Source organism: Oncorhynchus nerka, linkage group LG13, assembly GCF_034236695.1.
Source record: "Oncorhynchus nerka isolate Pitt River linkage group LG13, Oner_Uvic_2.0, whole genome shotgun sequence".
Classification (NCBI taxonomy): Eukaryota; Metazoa; Chordata; class Actinopteri; order Salmoniformes; family Salmonidae; genus Oncorhynchus; species Oncorhynchus nerka.
Window position 1 is genome coordinate 83,023,336 of NC_088408.1, and position 20,169 is coordinate 83,043,504.

The following is a 20,169-nucleotide window of genomic DNA, read 5'->3' on the forward strand; positions in this document are numbered from 1 at the left end:
TCCATCCCAACAACATGCGGAAATATCAGGCATTATTTTCAAACAGTTCTTACACTATAAGGGCAGTATCATAATTTTCACAATATTAATCCAAACCCATTGTGGAAATACACGATACAGAAATTCCCTATATTCAGAAAGTATTCAGACCCCTTGACTTTTTCCACAGACTTATTTTAGAATGATAAAATAGCTAAATAAAAAAACTGAAATAAATAGGTAGGTATTCAGACCCTTTACTCAGTACTTAGTTCAAGCACCTTTGGCAAAAAAATTACTGCCTCAAGTCTTCTTGGGTATGACGCTACAAGATTGGCACCTGTATTTTTGGAGCTTCTCCCATTGTTCTCTGCAGATCCTCTCAAGCTCTGTCAGGTTAGATGGGGAGCAGGCTCTCTGGCTGGGCCACTCAAGGACATTCAGAGACTTGTCCCGAAGCCACTCCTGCATTGTCTTCGCTGCGTACTTGAGTCGTTGTCCTGTTGGAAGGTGAACCTTCGCCCCAGTCGGAGGTCCTGAGCGCTCTGGAGCAGGTTTTCATCAAGGATCTCTCTGTACTTTGCACCGTTCATCTTCCCTCGATCCTGACTCGTCTGCCAGTCCCTGCCGCTGAAAAACATCCCCACAGCATGCTACTGCCACCAACATGCTTCACCATAAGGATGGTGCCAGGTGTCCTCCAGACGTGATGCTTGGCATTCATGACAAAGAGTTTAATCTTGGTTTCATCAGAACAGAGAACCTTGTATCATATGGTCGGAGAATCCTTTAGGTGCCTTTTGGCAAACTCCAAGAGGGCTGTCATGTGCGTTTTACAAAGGAGTGGCTTCCGTCTGGCCACTCTACCATAAAAGCCTGAAGAGATGGTTGTCCTTCTGGAAGATTCTCCCATCTCCACAGAGCAACTCTGTAGCTCTATCAGAGTAACCATTGGGTTCTTGGTCACCTCCCTGACCTAGATCTTTCTCCACCGATTTCTCAGTTTGGCCAGGCGGCCAGTTCTAGGAAGAGTCTTTGTGGTTCCAAACTTCTTCCATTTAAGAATGATGGAGGCCACTGTGTTCTTGGGGGACCTTCAATGCTGCAGAAATATTTTGGTACCCTTCCCCAGACCTGTGCCTTGACCCAATTCTGTCACGGCGCTCTACAGACAACTCCTACCTCATGGTTTACTTTTTTTTCTCTGACATGCACGGGACCTTGGGACCTTATATAGACAGGTGTGTGCCTTTCCAAATCATGTCCAATCAATTGAAATTACCACAGGTGGACTCCAACTTGTAGAAACATCTCAAGGATGATCAATGGAAACAGGACGTACCTGAGCTCAATTTTGAGTCTCATAGCAACGGGTCTGAATACTTGTGTATGGTCTATTTTTTATTTTAATACATTTGCAAACATTCTAAAAACCTGTTTTTGCTGTCATTATGGGATATTGTGTGTAGATTGACGAGGAAAAACATGTGCTTAATTTTAGAATAAGGCTGTAACGTAAACAAAATTTGGAAAAAGTGAAAGGGTTCGAATACTTTCCAAATAAACTGTTTATAGAAAATGTTGACACCCCTTAATTTGTGGGTTTGGCCATTTCAGCCACACCCATTGCTGGCAGGTGTATAAAATCAAGCACACAGCCATGCAATCTCTGTAGCCAAACATTGGCAGTAGAATGGCCTTACTGAAGAGCTCAGTGACTTTCAACGTGGCAGTCATAGGATGCCACCCTTCCAACAAGTCAGTTCGTCAAATTTCTGCCCTACTCGAGCTCCCTCGGTCAACTGTAAGTGCTGTTATTGTGTGGAAACATTTAAGAGCAACAATGGCCACGAAGCGGTAAGCCACACAAGTGTACAGAATGGGTGTAGACACTCATTACGAGTTCCAAACTGCCTCTGGAAGCAACATCAGCACAATAAATGTTAGTTGGGAGCTTCATGAAATAGGTTTCCATGGCATAGCAGCCGGACACAAGCCTAAGCTCATCATGCGCACTGCGAAGCGTCAGCTGGAGTGGTGTAAAGCTCGCCAACATTGGACTCTGGAGTGATGAATCACACTTCATCTGGCAGTCCGACAACTAGATTTGTCTTTGGCGAATGCCAGGAGAACACCATCTGCCCCAATGCATAGTGCCAACTGTAAAGTTCGGTGGAGAAGGAAAAATGGTCCGAGACTGTTTTTCATGGTTCTGGCTAGGCCCCTTAGGGAAATCTTTGGCTGAATGGAAGTAAGTCCCCGCAACAATGTTCCAACATCTAGTGGAAAGCCATCCCAGAAGAGTGGAGGGGGTTTTTGCAGCAAAGGGGGACCAACTCCATATTAATGCCTATAATTTTGGAATGAGATGTTTGGCAAGCACTGGGCCTTTTAAGTAAAGAATAAAAACAGACATTTAAGCATTCAATAAGTATTCCACAGTTTTATTTAAAGAATAAAATCCTGCATCAATATTTTAAGACAAACCTAAGATCTCCTTTAAATTTTAAAATAATTGTTCTTTTTTGAAACCATCACAAAAAAGAAACAAGTACAATTTTGTCATTTAAAATGTTTTACTGTACACAGCAGAATATACTATTTATTGCAAACTGAACACCCCTGATACCTCAAACTATACACACAATTATTTAAATTCACCTAGAGATATGCAAAACTACAGAGTTCGTTAATTATATTTTCTGGTCAAATATGACAGTCCGGTTTCTCTGCCATGCGCCCCTGGAATTACCATGTGTCTGAAGCACAGTAAGTGGTATCTTCAATGTGACGTCATGCCTTTAGAACAGTCCATTTCAGGAGAGGTCAATTTCTTTATTTAGTTTGTACAAGATTCCAGTAAATGTGGCACTTTTGTCCTCCTTTCTGCAAACATAAAACAGAATAAACTAATGGGGAAGTCACAAAAAAAAAAAAAAAAAAAAGAGCTCGCCAGAGTCCCTCAGTGACAAACACGTTTACTAATTACTTCAGCAGAAACCGACCGACTTACATTATGGTAAAGCAATGCCACCAAACGTAAGATGCTAGACTATTCCTGCATTATGGACATCTCTAAACACACAGGACAATAAGAAATAAAATGTCTATAAAAAGGGATTTCATTTGGAAAGATATGTTTCATTCAGCCTTTGGGCTATTCAATTACTTATGACCTACAAGACAAAAGTAATGTTTGATGTACAACGCCTTAAAAACAGTGTTCCGTGGTTTTTTCTTTATTTTGCTGCATATTGCAATAATAACAGTACATGCCATTTTAATGACACATTCCATGTTTACTGGTCTAATCAGAGGAGGGTATGGTTGCAAAATTCTAATTTACCAAAAGTTTGCGTTTTCCAGAAATCCTAGTTAGAGGATTCCGGATTTCCTGCTCATTCTGGGAATATGCCAACCGGGATTTCTGGGTATGACAATGTAGCCCAGTGGCCCAAGAGGACACTGTATATGCAGTATAGTGGGTGTATACAACATTATTCCACCCCAGTAAATTACTCACTGTGGCCAAGTAACAGTTGCAAAAGAAAATGTTGTAATCAAAAGCCAAATAAATACACCTGCATGACACAGAGTATCATAAATCTGAAGCTCAATTAGAATAGTTTGAGACAGTACCATGACTAGAAAGGACATTTCGTTAAGTTAGAGAGAACCCAAACCATCCATGATTTAAATGCTGTAAAGAGTGATCTTATCACTCAGTAAATATTGAATCCACCAAAAGGTCCAAGACAGCAGATCCATCACACTGCTTTATGTAATGACAATAACATTAATAAATAAGATGAGAAATCTTTTCCAACCCTTTTCTACCAAAATCCCCAAGCCAAACCTATTCATACAACCCAATCATAACCACCAACCTCATTGGAATGAGGAAACAAAATAGGGTGCCCAGCCCCTCTAAAGAATCTAGGTTAAAAACCTGTATATCATCTGTTTTTATAAAAGCTGTCAGTTATGTTTGTTGAGTAACCATCGACCCATGATAGAATCTGCACTTGTTTAAATTGATCACATCAAATACAGCATCAAGAAATCACACCCCTGTACTGTCCATTGCGAGCATACATAACACCAAAAACAGACCCCTTTATGGGTTAAGATCACAGTTACGGTTAGTTAAAATAAAAGACGTTTACAATGATGATTCAAATCTGCCTCTTTTGTAACCAGTATTCAGCCAAATAACTGCCATCCCCACCCCATTGCACCATGGAGCCATCTACTTAGCATCAATTGAAAAAGCCTCTCAAAATAACAATCAATGCACTTTCACTGAAAGAAGCTGGAAACTAATAGGCTATCACTGCTAATGCAAACCAAGTAAGCAACCACCTTTCACTAGTTACAACGCTCAATTGAAGTAGCAGCCCGCAATCAAACAGCAATAGGAAGGAGGAACAGGATAAATTATTGATTTAACAGCAACTATTTTCCAAAGTGTTTAAGCTACTCAAAAATATGGCTTGTATTTGTTTTTAACTGTTCCAAAAACAAAGGTTAAATTGAAAGTAGGAATCAGACGTCAAACTAGGTCACATGATTGATAATGACTAGCACATTTTAAACTAAACCAAAAACATCCACGGAAGAGACTACTTTTCACTTCAACCACAGCCATAACCGTAGTGTTACAATGAGCAAGAAATCTGTACAAGTAAGGCAGCTTGTTTTAACTAGATTAGTCAAAGCTAGCACAAGTGCTGCCCCATGGTGCATTGGAGAGTCAAGCAGACTGTAAGCATGTAAATCATGGAGAACACTCTTTACTCATCTGTTAAGACTACAGGTTTCATGGTCATACAGAAGCTCTCTGGGCTGAACTAACCTACCGGAACCACCCCGTAGCCATGATATATGTATTTAATGGAAAAAATGCACAGGATTGAACATGTCTGGGTCGTATTCATTAGGCACCAAACAGAAGAAAACAGACTGAAAGATGAAGGGACTACCTTACCTTGTCCAATAAGAACGACTTGCACTATGCACTATGTCATGGTGTGCACTAATGAATACGACCCTTCTGTGCATTCCAAAATGTTGCTGTACCCATATGACACTGCAGTTCACGGCTTCCAAACTGCTGGTCTTAGTGGCATATCGATCCATGTTGTATAGCAGCAATACAACTTATTCATCTTCATATTCTAACAACGCATTGACAACACTAATTTACCAAAACCGTTACGGGACCGGAAGGACCAATAACTTAAAATATGGTCATAAAACCCAAGTGAAATTCACTTCTCAGTTTGCTGTTGTTTTGCAAGCACTTCTTCCATCGCTTGCACTTAATCTCAGAACGCCGACTTCAAGATGATACAACAAAAAAAAAAAAAGTCTGGTGTCCCTTCCCCCCAAAAGCAGCCTTGAGAAATCCATAGCCACGCATGTACAGTTACAGTATAGGAATGTAGGGGGTCTGACATGGCCAGGCTAGCGTGTGTTCTGCAGTTCCAGTTTGTGTAGGCCTGTGAGCAGGAGGAAAGGAGGGGAGCTGTGCATTTTAAAGTGGAGTAGGGAGAGTGAGGGCTCAGGGAGTTGTGATGGAGAGTGTCTGCATGACGAGGGGTTATATATGTTGGTGGTGGTGTCTGTGGGAGGAGCCCCAACCAGTGCCAGAGGAAGGGGAACGCTGGGTTGTGTCCCAAATGGCAGTCTTATAGTGTCCCATAGGGATCGGGTAAAAAGTAGTGCACCATGTAGGGAATAGGGTGCCATTTGGTACGTAGCCTCTGGGGTGTTGGGATGGGCAGCTGTCAGTACACTCTCTCTTATGGGAATAATGCAGCCATCGGTTGCATCAGTAATGGTCTCTTCTTCTTACTCGCTCAGACAGAGGGACAGACAGATGGCTTCTGGGACTGGGGGCCTGGCAGGTCAGGGCTCAAATGGGCATCAGCCGAGTGGTGTTGAACAGGAGTGGGTTCAGTTCCTCTGCATGCACAGCCCTGTGGAGGGAGGGCTCTGAGGCACTCCGCTCGATTTTTGGTAACAGGTCCTGGACCTGCTCAATGCCTAACATGATCTGAGGAGAAACAAAGTAAACATTGTAGAATTGGAAAGATACTCACATTTGAACCAAGGAGGCGGAGATGGATAAAACAAAGAGAACTGTATGTAAAGAGGAAAATACCCCGTTGTTGACTTTAAATGCTTTGGCAGTGCTCTCTCACCTGTGGAAAGAGGGGCCTCTCATCACGTTTGAACTTCAGGCAGTCAATGATGAGCCTCTTCATTGATTTGGGTGAGCTACTGGACAGCAAACTGAGGTCTGGAGACAAATAGCCTCGCCCAACCATAAAGAGTATCTAAGAGGAAAGACAGGTTGGTAAATGTATGTCTCTTGTTGGGAATAGAATATACAACAGTATCAGTTCTTATGTACGAGACGTTTGAATGTGAATGATCTTAAATAGCATACGTCAGCTGCACCCTTCGTATCTGTATTAAGAGGTAAACCGCTCCCATCCTCCTCTCGGTAGTCTCATTTTATATTTATGTTTTATTGTAAAATTATAACAATTTCATTGCCATTATAATCGTTTCACCTGGTCTCTGTTGTTGATCTGGGAATAAGGCAGAGTCCCTGACATCAGCTCAAACAGAACCACCCCGTAGCCATACACGTCTGACTGAAACGTATAAGGGTTGGTGTCCTGCATCCGGATCACCTCAGGAGCCTAAAAACAGAAAACGCACACATATCGTTGGACAGCTGATTCAAGCACAAACATTTTATTTGATCTGTTCCATGAAGATTCATTTAAGACTAAGACTTTTTCCATTTGCCTGGCTACCCAGTTTCTCCTCTGCAATGATTCTGGATTGGAGTACATCCCTGACTCTTCACCAAATGCGAAGACATTCGGGCTGTCTGACTGGACCAGGAACTAATGGGTTGGGCCAGAGCCGGAACACACGTGGGTAAAGCGGCAGTTTGAAAATTTGTCATTGGCTTTGATACTCTGATTGGTTTGAGACGATTAGATACCTATAGACTTATAGTCATTGCGCCAACGCTAGTTAGCAACTTTCCTCAAACTGCACACAGAGCAATACAAATTGTATTCACAAGTTCAGGAAATTCAGTTCGTGTCATGTTTTGTGTACTTGCCACGATACCTCCGATTATAGCAACAACCCTAACTGTTATACTAACATAAAGCTGAGACTGTCCTCTTAACAGTAGTTTTAAAAACAGTCTTTCCCACAAATACATTTTGAAAATATTGCCCAACTGTCAGTATGCTTGTACTTATCAGAAAGCATCTCTACCTTCACTTCATGTGCAAAGGGGAGAGGGAGAGGCAGCGAAACAGAGACAGGGCAGTGACTTTCATTGCAGGAAGCAGGTTAATCCAGATCCATACACATTGACAGATGGAATGGAATTGCTTTTCCATTACTTCTAACCAAATTTCCAAAAAAGTATGCATAATATGGTATTGACACTGGGAGGCTGCTCTTTGATCCCATGTACCATCTCCTGCTGTTGCGCAAGGCACTCCCCCATTCATAATAATACTTGTTAAATGAATTGTTAAAAAAAGTAAATCCACTTTGTATGGACTTGTTCGCGAGTGTCAGTGGTACGTTTTTGGGGTCACGACGAAAATATTAATACATTCTAATAATATCTAAACAGTTAACTAGAAGGTACAAGATATGTTTTGTTTTGGTTACTAGTTTGTTCTCCATCATATTTTATAGGCTAGGCCCACCTGCTGCTGAAACGTCTGACCCACTCGTCTTGCACACATGCAGGTGATGCGAGCAAACAAACGAGCTGAAGTGTCATTCCGATCCTGGTGGATATGTAGATTTTTTTATTTGACTGACAAAATCTTTAAACTGTGCCTAAATATATTAAATTAATTTCCATGACCTTTCCAAAACTTTTAGGATGTTATAATTTTCCAAACCTTTTTCAGGCCTGGAAAACACAATTTCAAGATGTCATGACTTTTCTAGGATTTTCATGACCGTAGGAACCCTGGTTAATGCACATTACGGTTGAACAAAAATTTGTTTTAGAACCCCCAAAAATCTGCAGGAACGATGTTTAGCCTAATCACCGAAATTATAGACATAATCAAAATTACTTCGGTAAGAGGGCAATGTCGGTGTCTAATTCTCAGTTAAGTGTCCCAGTTCTAGTTACTGTTGTCTTAAATTGTGAAGACCACTTTTCTCTCTCTGCAACAGCTCGACTTGCACATGCACAAAACGAGCACATGCAGATAGATAAGCTCTGTAACATCTTGAAAGTGTGCCTCAAAGTGTGCCTAAAAAAATATATATATATATTACCGTGGTGGCAACAATTAAGCAGCTGCACAATATAACAGAAACTGTTTGCTTATCGGCGTTGTATTTTTTAAGACCTTTGAAAACTGAATTGAAGACATTGTAAGACTTAAGGCCTTTAAATCAGATTAATTTAATTAAGACAAACACTTTAAGGACCCGCAGACACCCTGTTTAAGATGTTACAACTGCGGTCTTATACTGAAAGATTAATCACGCATGAAAAATACAACCCCTCTAAACTCTCCAGGAACACTCAGACATTACAAATTACACATTGCTAAATGTAGTTTGACAGTTGATGTGAAATGATGCTACCCCCACTATCAGCCAGTGATATCTAGGATGTATTTCTAGATACCAAATGGAAGAAAAAGGCCTGAAACAGACTGCCTGAACTTGTTCAATGAGACACTGTGCTGTAAATTAATGCAACCCAGGGGTGCAAGGAACTTACCATCCACAGAATGGAACCGCTAGGCTGTTCTACCTGCTCGGAGCCACTCCATCGAGACTTCACTGTGGCCAGCCCAAAGTCTCCGATCTTCACAGTCCAGCCCTCATGGAGGAAGATGTCTGACAACAGAGCTCAGGAACATGGCAGCAGGTAGGTAGGTATATACATTTGGAAAAGAAAAATCACACTGATGATTTTAATACAACCTTCAAAATGACTAAATAGACTTGAAATTGATAGCATTCTACAAAAGTGATCTAGATTTGGACACAAGCTTTAGCCTCAAGTGATACTGGTGGTGGGCATCTTTCTCTGACAAACATTTGATACATTTTGTTTCATTTTGACAAATACGATAAGTTAATACATTTGTTCTAATTCATCTCCATGAATGTTTGATTTGCCAGAAATAATGTGTTTTAAAGGCTACTTCGCATTTAAAAAGAGGAAGACGACAAGATACGCTGGCACAGTTTGAAGCTTAAAAAAAAAAAATCTGACACCAAGCAATATAAGCACTAAACTCATGATGCAAAGATTTCACAAATGAACACATACAGTCCATAAAAATATTAATATCAGTGGTGAACACAGCACTGAACACAGACAAAACACACAAATAAATAGGGTGCTCAAAAATGCTTCTGTGGTCATTGATCATTGGCTTCTAACCAACCACATAGGCCTACACTAGAACTGACAGATCCTCACCAGACAGTGTTAAGCACACCACAAATCCAAACTCATGGCCCGTATTCATAAAGAGTCTTAGAGTAGGACTGCTGATCTAAGATCAGGTCCTCCCTATCCATATAATCTACACTGATTCAAATTATAAAACGCAACATAGTAAAATCTTTTAAATTGTTATGAGTTACAGATCAAATAAGGAAATCAGTCAAATGAAATAAATTCATTAGTCCCTAATCTATGGATTTCACATGACTGGGAATACAGATATGCATCTGTTGGTCACAAATACCTTAAAAAAAGAAAAAAAAGAAAAGAAGTTAGGGGTGTGGATCAGAAAACCAGTCAGTATCTGGTGTGATCATTTGACTAATGCAACATCTCCTTTGCATAGAGTTGATCAGGCTGTTGATTGCGGCCTTTGGAATGTTGTCCCATTCCCCTTCAATGGCTGTGCAAAGTTCCTGGATATTTGCAGGAACTGGAACACGCTGTCACACAGACCCAGAGCATCCCAAACATGCTCAATGTGTGACATGTCAGGCGAGTATGCCATGGAAAAACTGGGACATTTTCAGCTTCCAGGAATTGTATACAGATCCTTGTGACATGGGGCTGTGCATTATCATGCTGAAACATGAGGTGATGGCGGCGGATGAATGGCATGACAATAGGTGTCAGGATCGTGCCACGGTATCTCTGTACATTCAAATTTCCATCGATAAAATACAATTGTGTTCGTAACCCTAACCCCACCATGGGGCACTCTGTTCACAACAGCAAACCGTTCGCCCACACATGGTCTGCAGTTGTGAGGCCGGTTGGACGTACCGGCAAATTCTCTAAAACGATGTTGTGGTAGAGAAATTAAAAGTAAATTCTCTGGCAACAGCTCTGGTGGACATTACTGCAGTCAGCATGCCAATTGCACGCTCCCTCAAAATATGAGACCTCTGTCATTGTGACGTGTGACAAAAGCTGCACATTTTACAGTGTCCTTTTAATTGTCCCTAGCACAGGGTGCACCTGTATAATCAGCTTGATATGCCACACCTGTTAGGTGGATGGATTATCTTGGCAAAGGAGAAGTGCTCACTAACAGGGATGTAAACAAATTTATGCACAAAATTTGAGAGAAATAAGCTTTTTGTGCGTATGGGACATTTCTGGGCTCTTTTATTTCAGCTCATGAAACATGGGACCCTTTACATGTTGCATTTATATTTTTTGTTCAGTGCAAATTCATCTTCAGAAGTAAAAGCCCAGCTCAAGAAAGGATACTGTTTGATTTCAGGTCTCGATGAATTATATTCTTGGCATGAAGATAACTGAAAAAAATAAGAAAAAAGCCTGTGTTATTTCTAAATGTATACATAAAGTAAATACAAAAGCAGATAAGCTAAAAAAGAACATACTGCATGTTAATACTTTTCAAAAGCACCATGTGTTGTGATAAAGACAGTTGAACAAAGCTCATGAGGCATTTAAGTTATATTCTAAAAGAATCAATAGCTATACAGTTGAAATCGGAAGTTAACATACACTTTGGTTAGTCATTAAAACTTGGTTTTTCAACCACTCCACAAATTTCTTGTTAAGAAACTATAGTTTTGGCCAGTCGTTTAGGATATCTACATTGTGCATGACACAAGTACATTTTCCAACAATTGTTTACAGACAGATTATTTCACTTATTATTCACTTCATCACAATTCCAGTGGGTCAGAAGTTTAAACACTAAGTTGACTGTGCCTTTAAACAGCTTGGAAAATTCCAGAAAATGATGTCATGGCTTTAGAAGCTTCTGATAGGTTAATTGACATCATTTGAGTCAATTGAAGGTTTACCTGTGGCTGTATTTCAAGGCCAACCTTCAAACTCAGTGCCTCTTTGCTTGACATCATGAGAAAATCAAAAGAAATCAGCCAAGACCTCAGAATAAAAAAAATTGTAGACCTCCACAAGTTTGGTTCATCCTTGGAAGCTATTTCCAAATGCCTGAAGGTACCACGTTCATCTGTACAAACAATAGTACGCAAGTATAAAAACCATGGGACCACACAGCAGTCATACCGCTCAGGAAGGAGATGCGTTGTCTCCTAGAGATGACCGTATTTTGGTGCGAAAAGTGAAAATCAATCCCAGAACAACAGCAAAGGACCTTGTGAAGATGCTGGAGGAAACAGGTACAAATGTATCTATAGCCACAGTAAAATGAGTCCAATATCAGCATAACCTGAAAAGACACTCAGCAAGGAAAAAGCCACTGCTCCAAAACCGCCATAAAAATGTCAGACTACGGTTTGCAACTGCACATGGGGACAAAGATCATACTTTTTGGAGAAATGTCCTCTGGTCTGATGAAACAAGAATAGAACTGTTTGGCCATAATAACCATTGTTATTTTTGCAGGAAAAAGGGAGAGGCTTGCAAGCCGAAGAACACCATCCCAACCGTGAAGCACGTGGGTGGCAGCATCATGTTGTGAGGGTGCTTTGCTGCAGGAGGGATTGGTGCACTTCACAAAATAGATTGCATCATGAGGTAGGAAAATGATGTGGATATATTGAAGCAACATCTCATGACATCAGTCAGGAAGTTAAAGCTTGGTCGCAAATGGGTCTTCCAAATGGAAAATGACCCCAAGCATACTTCCAAAGTTGTGGCAAAATGGCTTAAGGAGGGCAAAGTCAAGGTATTGGAGTGTCCATCACAAAGCCCTGACCTCAATCCTGTAGAAGATTTGTGGCAGAACTGAAAAAGCGTGTGTGAGCAAGGAGGCCTACAAACCTGACTCCGTTACACCAGCTCTGTCAGGAAGAATGGGCCAAAATTTACCCAACTTATTGTGGGAAGCTTGTGGAAGGCTACCCGAAACGTTTGACCCAAGTTTAAATTGTTTAAGGCAAAGCTACCAAGTACAGAGTGTATGTAAACTTCTGACCCACTGGGAATGTGATGAAATAAATCAATCATTCTCTACTATTATTCTGACATTTCGCATTCTTAAAATAAACTGGTGATCCTAACTGACCTAAGACAGGGACATTTTACTAGGATTAAATGTCAGGAATTGTGAAAAACTGAGTTGAAATGTATTTGGCTAAGGTGTATGTAAACTTCAACTGTATATCATGAATTTAAAATAAAAATGGATTGCCACTTTAATAAGTGTTTAAAGTGAAATAGCTTACTCCATGCCCTGTGCTGTCTGCCTGGCAACGTCGATGCGGCGCATGGTTTCAAACTTGGTCTCGGAGACATGCAGATGACGGTACAGGCTGCTGCCCTCACACCACTGTGTGATGATGGCAAAGTTAGGCTTAGTCATAAAGCCCATAAACAGCAGAATGTTGACGTGGCGTGTCTTTCTGCAGGGGGGACACACACCAATATCAGTCACAACACACAATACTCATGTTAACTCATGGTAGGTCAGTTTCAGTAAAAACAGCTACATAAATTGCAATACAGCACCATCATCAAGTAATGTGCCTTATATCAATACCCCCCCCCCAAAAAACATGAATTAATTTGTCAATGTAAGAAGAGGGCAGGTACAATACTCACCTTAGGACTTGCATTTCATTTTTAAAAGCCTGCAGCTGCTCAGGTGTTGGCTCTGTCACTTTGAGGATCTTGATGGCCACATCTCCATGCCACTTTCCCTTGAAAACAGTCCCAAAGGACCCTGCACCTATCCTTTTCTGCATGGTGACTTCTCGTGAGTGGACCTCCCAGTAGTAACTTGAGTCTCTATAACCGCCACGGTGCTGAAACACACTTTTACTTAACACCATTTTCAACAACATCCATCACTAATTAACAAGGAGCACCAAGGGTTCAGTCTCAGAAAAATACCACTTTCTAAAAAAAGAAAAGATAATGACGGCATCTCCCAAAAAGACTGCAACAAATGATGCCAGAACCTTTTTCCACTCAGATGAGATCCTGATTCCATGGAAGGGTTTTAGTAGCGCCGGCAAATCTAAACTTTACTTACCACTTTCTTTTTGTCGTCAGATGAGGGCTTGCGCTCTTTGTGCTCTGAGGGAGATTTAGGGGGTCTCCTGCCAGGGGATTCCAGGGAGGGGGGGCTGGTGGAGGGTTTGGATGAGGGTTCAGGACCTGTAAATAACAGTATTCAAATGAGCAGATTATGAAACAAATGAGCAAGTGCAAAATAATCTCAAAGACATGAGTAAGGATAAAGAAATCAGATTTGAAATCTCACCCATTGTATTGTTTTGTATTTTTAACGCCTCCTAAAAAGGACAAACACATTGTCTAATATTAATGAAACATTCACAGACACATTGATGGCCACTGTGTGTGATGTATGCTATTGTAGGGGTTGAGAAATAAGCAGAAGACACATTTCCATGGTTCACTGTAACAAATAGACTAATGAATTTGTTTTGTAAACCCTGTGTTGTAGGAGTGACTGTCTCACCTCTATGATGCTGACTCCGGCAGGGCCCACAGTGCTGACCATGTGGACGTTGGGGGTGGAGGTGGACCGATGCCTCTGTAGGGATGGTCCATCTCCAACTGGCTGGGGAAACAGGAAGGCAGAGGTCGGGGACAGAAGTCCATGCCTACAAGACACAAAGGGGCACAACAGAACAGGTTCGGTTCATTTCTGAAGAGTTACGGTTATCCATTTGAGGGGGCACCAATACCATATGGTTTCTGTGACTGCATCCTAAATGGCACACTATTCCCTTTAAAGTGCACTACTTCTGACCAGAGTCCTAGGGGATAAGTAGTGCACTACTTCTGACCAGAGACCTATGGGATAAGTAGTGTACTACTTCTGACCAGAGACCTATGGGATAAGTAGTGCACTATATAAGGCATGGCCCGCAGAGCATTTTTCCCAAGAACAAAATTTATAAAAATTCAGTCGGTGTCAACTTACTGACTTAGAATAAAAAGGTACAATTTCAAAATTTGGCATTGCATCATCAGTTTCTCTTGTTATGTCAGTCACTCAATTAGGCTATGTCAGCTACATTTTTTAGAGTAGTTTAACCAGCCATCTAAACTTTTAGTAACCATGGTCAAATTATTTAATTTTGTTAGTCCCTCTCACTCAGACAATCAAAACTGCAAACATTTCTCTACACCCTAGGGCAAAATGAGTAGAAATGCATGAAATGTGTTATAAAATGTCTAAATCTTCACTCCGCCCCATGGCAAAATGTGTAGAATTGCAGGAAATTAACTCTAAAAATAATTATCCGCTGTCAAGAGGGGGGCCGCAAAACATGTTTTGCTTGTAATGTGGGGGGGACCCTCCCAACAGAATGTCACTTAGGGCCCCCAAAAGGCTAGGGCCAGCTCTGACTGCATGTGTGGGTATGGGTATGCAGACCCACGAGTCACTGCGATCTCTCATGAGTTCAGATTTTTTTGTGGCCCCCACCCCCATCAAAGTTGCCCATCCCTGATATAGGGAATAGGGTGTCCTTTGGGACGCATGTGACTATGGTTCAGATCCACTTACCCAGAAGAATCTGGGGTTAAGGCTATGTCGCTCTGGGATATGGAGTTGTCTGGCAACAGTATGGATATCTGAGGGTACTCATCTGTGCAGGGATTAGGTGTGAACCTGGAAATAAGGTACAGTACACACACAGAGGGTAAGCAGAGGGTAAAGAGCTGTTCCAGTCACACAATGCTAACAGTAAAACAAATATGAAGTGATATTGGTGACATTGCACAACAAAATGCATGGAGAACAATATGGGATTTGATTATTTTAGTTTGTGACCAACTTTTTATTTAGTTCGGTCTTTTTGAAGGGCGGGTGGGGTGGAACTACAGAAATTCAGTCGTGACAATATACTCATTTTGATTTGGCTAATGAAAAAGCAGCCTTTTGTACAAATGGTGCTCTATTTTATGCGAGTGCTTTTGGAGCAGGTGTGTTTCTTGGGTCATCGCTATATCAACATGGTTTCTTATTAGGATATCAAGAAAGCTGGAACGTTTATTATAGGATAGTTTGGGCCTTTCAAATGCCAAGACAAAATAGCTAGCATTGCCTTTTATCTTTAGTGTTAGTAAGCCCATGGATGTGAAACAAAAAAGGCTGGACCCACAAGGAAACCCACATTGCCCGCCCCCCTCCTCCCTATGTGAACCACTCTAAATTACCCCTAAACATAATGTACCCTCAATTTGTTTTAAGCATGTACGTGCTCTATGTAAAATGTTTTAAAAAGGCGGGGGGGGGGGGTGTATGTGCAATAAATGTAGTCTAATCTAGATCCTCACAATAATTAATCATGACCTGTAGGCCAAGTCATCCCTGGGAGATAAATTCAACAGCGTAAACAGAGGGGGACAGCCATCTATCCTAAACAGTTTAGCCCAAAGGGATGAAATGCTCTATAGCCCCACAAGGAAGCAACCCGTGTAAATGTTACATACAATGTTGTTACATACAATCTAGAACAGTATCCCCATTCCGTCTCCATGTCTTCGACCAGGGCTCTAAAGTACAACCCTTTGGATCGCAATATGGGGCGGCAGGGTAGCCTAGTGGGTAGAGCGTTGGACTAGTAACCGAAAGGTTGCAAGTTCAAATCCCCGAGCTGACAAGGTACAAATGTCGTTCTGCCCCTGAACAGGTAGTTAACCCACTGTTCCTAGGCAGTCATTGAAAATAAGAATTTGTTCTTAACTGACTTGCCAAGTTTTAAATAAAGGTTTTAAAAAAAAAAAAAAAACGTTTTAATAATAAATAAATAATAATATGCTCCTAGATATTTTGCTGTGTGACATTACATATTATTTTGGGAGCACCAGTGAGACAAAACATGTAATAAAAATAAACATCCAGAGAATTGCTGTAATGGTAGGGTTCAGTGTGCAGATGTTTCCAAGTCCCCTAGAGAAAAAAGCAAGCACAGATTAATTTGTTTAATCCAAAGCCTACATGTAAATAATAATAAAGACTGCTTCAGTGATTTGTATTTCTTGCAACTTTCTGAAGAAGTCATGGCATGTGAATGCCTGCGTCTACCAATGTGCTGGCAAAACTTATTTTTCAAGGCTTCCCCAAAAAACTTGGGGAATGATATATCATGATTTGTATGAATCGGGTAGTCTTTTGTTTTGCAAACTCTATTCCACATGCAGTACAGAAACACCGTCAGCCAAACACCAGTCTCTTGAGGTGCGTAATTGAAATTAAAGGGCAACTATACCTGCCAAAATATTTTATTGTGGTCTGCTGATGTGGTTTAATCATTGTTATCGAAATGTTGTTTGATATGAAAAGTGAGATTTTTAAGCATGAAAACCAGAAGGGGGAAGAAAGAGAAAAAAAAAGAGAAAAAAAAGGGGAAATCCAAAACGTTTGTTTCTTGTGTTGTTATGGCGAATAAATGTATTGACTGGTAAGAATTCTGAGTGGCTAGTAGTTATTTTCATATAACTGCCATAGTGGTTGGTGGACCAAAAAGTTGGTTTATGAACAGGGCCTAAAAACTATCACGAGTCGTTCCCAAACCACTCATGGGCATTCGTTTACACCTTGTTCAGCCAGGTTACCCAATTAGCTAACAACCTGGTTACTTTACCAGTACATCAAAACATTTGGGGGCACAAAAAGAAAGGAAAAAGCTCAGCTTCTTTAGAAGACCACTGATCATAGCAATGAATGAATGAGTGATCTCTTGCATGTCGTCACTCACAAACTTAACGTGCTTAAAGAGACAGGGTAGAATTGTCTATGTAATGCCATCTCACTAGGTTGTGCTTTTACACAATATAGAAAGCTAATATAAAAAATATATCTTCTGGCACTCCTAGATTTGTTGTGGGAAAACTAGTGCTACCAATGAAAAATGCTAATTTAGAACCCTGTCCTCGACAGACTCACCGTTTTGTCATAGTGTCCATGTCCACACACACAGTGGGAACTTTGCTGCTGCAGTGCTGGTGAAACTTGTAGCCACATGTCTGACATCTGAAGCCGTTGAACAGAAACTTGTGGCAGAAGTCACAATAGGCCAACTTGAAGAAGGTTTTCCGTACCTGCAATAAAAATAATGTGAAAGTATATTTGTCAGACATTTCAGTTGAAGAGAAAGTGAGGTGAGAGTTGTGACAAAGTAGTGGTAAGTTTGCTATACTAACCCACACAGTCTGTACATGTGTGCAGAAGGTGGTGGTGTTAACCACTTCTGGAAAAAGAAGTGTTGCCTTACAATACACAAATGCAAAGGTGAAACATTTACAAGAGCTACTTACAAAGTTATGCATGGCGAGAGGGACATCATCCAACACATCTACAAGCAGCTCTTCTCCTACCAGCGGGGTGATGTCAGTGTTCCAATCAGTTAGTCTCTTGCGACTGTGGGGGAGAGGGGGGGGTCAGATAAAAAATTAAAATAATTAAATCATTTTTATTTATCAGAAAACTGTATTACCATGAAAGAAATGTTGCCAGAAATGTATCTTGGGGTTAAGACGCATCAACAATGAACCACTTACAGATTATTTCGTAAACAGACACTGCTATGAACCTTTTACTTATTGAACTGTACACACACCTTGCCAGATCAGACAAGAAAGATGCTTAAAAATGGAGATGGTGCAAAACAAGATATTAAAATGGGCTAGGGCAGACACTTACCCCTCTAGGAGTCGAAACACTGCGCAACAGTCCTGGCTCAGGCCCCTCACTTTAAGGGCTTTATCCAAACTGTCATAAACAGTCTGGCCAGGGCGAACATTCACCTGCAGACACAAACAGTAGGGAGTTTCATGTAGTTTAGCAATTTCAAGTAGGGTGTGCAAGTGGCTTGTTGTGTCAGAGAAAGAGAACTACTTTCACATAATAAAATACAGCACCAACTTCATTTACAGTTATGAAATTGTGTGAGTTACATATTCACAGTGAATTATTTGGATCTCTATGGTAAATCATGCGTTTTATGATAAGAAATAGATTGGAACTGGGCCTTAGGCACCAGCTGGGACAACACCAACTGTCTGCTAGGAGTTAGTCATTGATGCAGTCGTGAATCATTAGTGTTGAAAATAATACAATTTTTCATGTAATATAAATGGCCAAAAGATTATTGTGAAAGTCTTACCACAGTCCTCTGTTTATTGGGGAGGTAGACACGGATGGTGCCGCCACCTCGGGGCACATCCTCTGGACTGGTCTCACCAGAGGAGGAGCAAGAGGAGGAGTTGGAGGACATGATGAAAGGCAGGAGGAGCAGGGGAGGCAGCACTGAGATGCTTCAACCGCAGGCGAACTTCATGCACTGGGGATCCGGGGGAGTGAGCCCTTACCTGGAACAGACAGTGCTACGAATTAGCTACGATCCATCTGAATTCAATCAAACGAGTGAGACAAATGTGCCCACAATTATGAACATAGATTGACTACGTATGTTGCAACTTGCAAGGATTATACAACATTGTGTAAACTAGGTAAAGAACTGCTAAATACACAGAAGAGGCCTCATTTTTACAACTCCAAAAAATAGCTTCTCACAGTAAAAACAGTCTAAAAAGGGTTGCTTGTACCAAACAGCTGAGTTGGTGTAGGTTGTCAATGGCTCGAACAAATTTGATTTATCATGGATGATTACTACTTTGACACTAACTAGTTAAACTTACTAACCAGCTAGCTAACTTCATAGGCAACTTTACGCAGCCTAGACATTGCTAGTTAACGTTCATTACTACAGCATGTCTCGCTGCACTTTGACTCACAGCTAGACATTTAACGTTAATGTGCACGCGAAATTGCATTATTGCTGTCAAGTACCGTAGGAGCCTTGTTGGCTTTGTAAAGCTACAAATGTTATAGCTAAAGTCGTTGGCAAGGTAATTACGTAGCTACCCTAGCTTAGCATATAGTAATGATATGACTGTTTAGCAATATGACATTTCCACATTTTGGTAGCCATATTTCTCTCAGCATAACTACCACTGAGGCTTGCAATTCGTTTATATTATTTTGACGGAATGACAATACCACGTCGACGAGGCTGTTATAAATAGTTTCTTAATTCCTGTCAGGTGTTTTTTTCACGTTCGAGTGCTTTCATGAGGCGGAAAGGGATTAGCTAGCTAGCGCGTTAGGTTGCTACTTTTGCTGTCTGATACTATCAAGTAACGAAAAGCTTCTTTCACTCTAATTTACGTAATAACATAAGCAACTGCTTAATTCATAATCGGCAATTCAGTACCATTGCAAAACGAGTCATTCATAAACAACTAACCGCAAATTTGGTTTTGGAATAGTCTTACCTGAAGGAGCCATCTTGAATGCTCTTCATCAGAAGTAGAATCTCTTGGAAAGCGGAACACCTCCGTGATGCGCGCTCCCTATTGGTCAATTCTCACATGTACACTCGCTCATTGGATAACATAATATAACAATGGGGCGGGTGTTACAAGTAAACATAATGCAAAAAAAGTTAACATTCTACAAACTTATGTTACAGTAAACTACAAACAAACGACGAGGATATGATTCAGTTGACCTATTAAATATCTGGGGGGAACATTGTTACATCTGAATCTACCATATTAAATGGCACATCCATAACTATTAATTTTAAATAGCTACATGCAATAAATAGTGGTTGGGCCTCATTCTGTGATAAAGCAAATGTACAGTATGTATGATCCAGATTTTTTTTGCAGTAAAGTAGTTTGTATCATAT

The 20,169-nt window shown here is 40.8% G+C and overlaps 1 protein-coding gene across 4 annotated transcripts; it reads right to left on the reverse strand.

Moving 5' to 3' along the window:
- Positions 1-2,407: 2,407 nt before the first annotated feature.
- On the reverse strand, positions 2,408-19,853 carry LOC115140270 (serine/threonine-protein kinase A-Raf-like). Of its 4 annotated transcripts, none has more exons than XM_029678546.2 (16): positions 19,751-19,853; positions 18,580-18,784; positions 18,117-18,220; positions 17,732-17,834; positions 17,361-17,515; positions 14,976-15,080; positions 13,920-14,064; positions 13,701-13,731; positions 13,470-13,594; positions 13,037-13,239; positions 12,661-12,837; positions 10,748-10,794; positions 8,777-8,895; positions 6,561-6,692; positions 6,186-6,320; positions 2,408-6,037 (listed from the first exon to the last, which is right to left on the reverse strand). In XM_029678546.2, exons 2-16 carry the CDS (start codon positions 18,688-18,690, stop codon positions 5,897-5,899), a joined length of 1,833 nt encoding a protein of 610 aa, XP_029534406.2. In that variant the 5' UTR covers positions 18,691-18,784; positions 19,751-19,853; the 3' UTR covers positions 2,408-5,896. The 4 variants fall into 4 exon arrangements, with proteins under 4 accessions (XP_029534406.2, XP_029534407.2, XP_029534408.2 ...); XM_029678547.2 differs by lacking the exon at positions 19,751-19,853 and adding an exon at positions 19,723-19,743; XM_029678548.2 differs by lacking the exon at positions 19,751-19,853 and adding an exon at positions 19,022-19,043.
- Positions 19,854-20,169: the final 316 nt, after the last annotated feature.

What these genes read in the sequence shown, in the direction of transcription:
- LOC115140270 (XM_029678546.2), bottom strand. Translation starts at nt 18,690, where the DNA reads ATGTCCTCCAACTCCTCCTCTTGCTCCTCCTCTGGTGAGACCAGTCCA. An exon ending in ATGGACACTATGACAAAACG is followed by an intron (nt 15,081 to 17,360) that starts GTGAGTCTGTCG and finishes CCTTATTTCCAG; the next exon opens with GTTCACACCTAATCCCTGCA. An exon ending in AATGAAATGCAAGTCCTAAG is followed by an intron (nt 12,838 to 13,036) that starts GTGAGTATTGTA and finishes TCCCCCCTGCAG; the next exon opens with AAAGACACGCCACGTCAACA.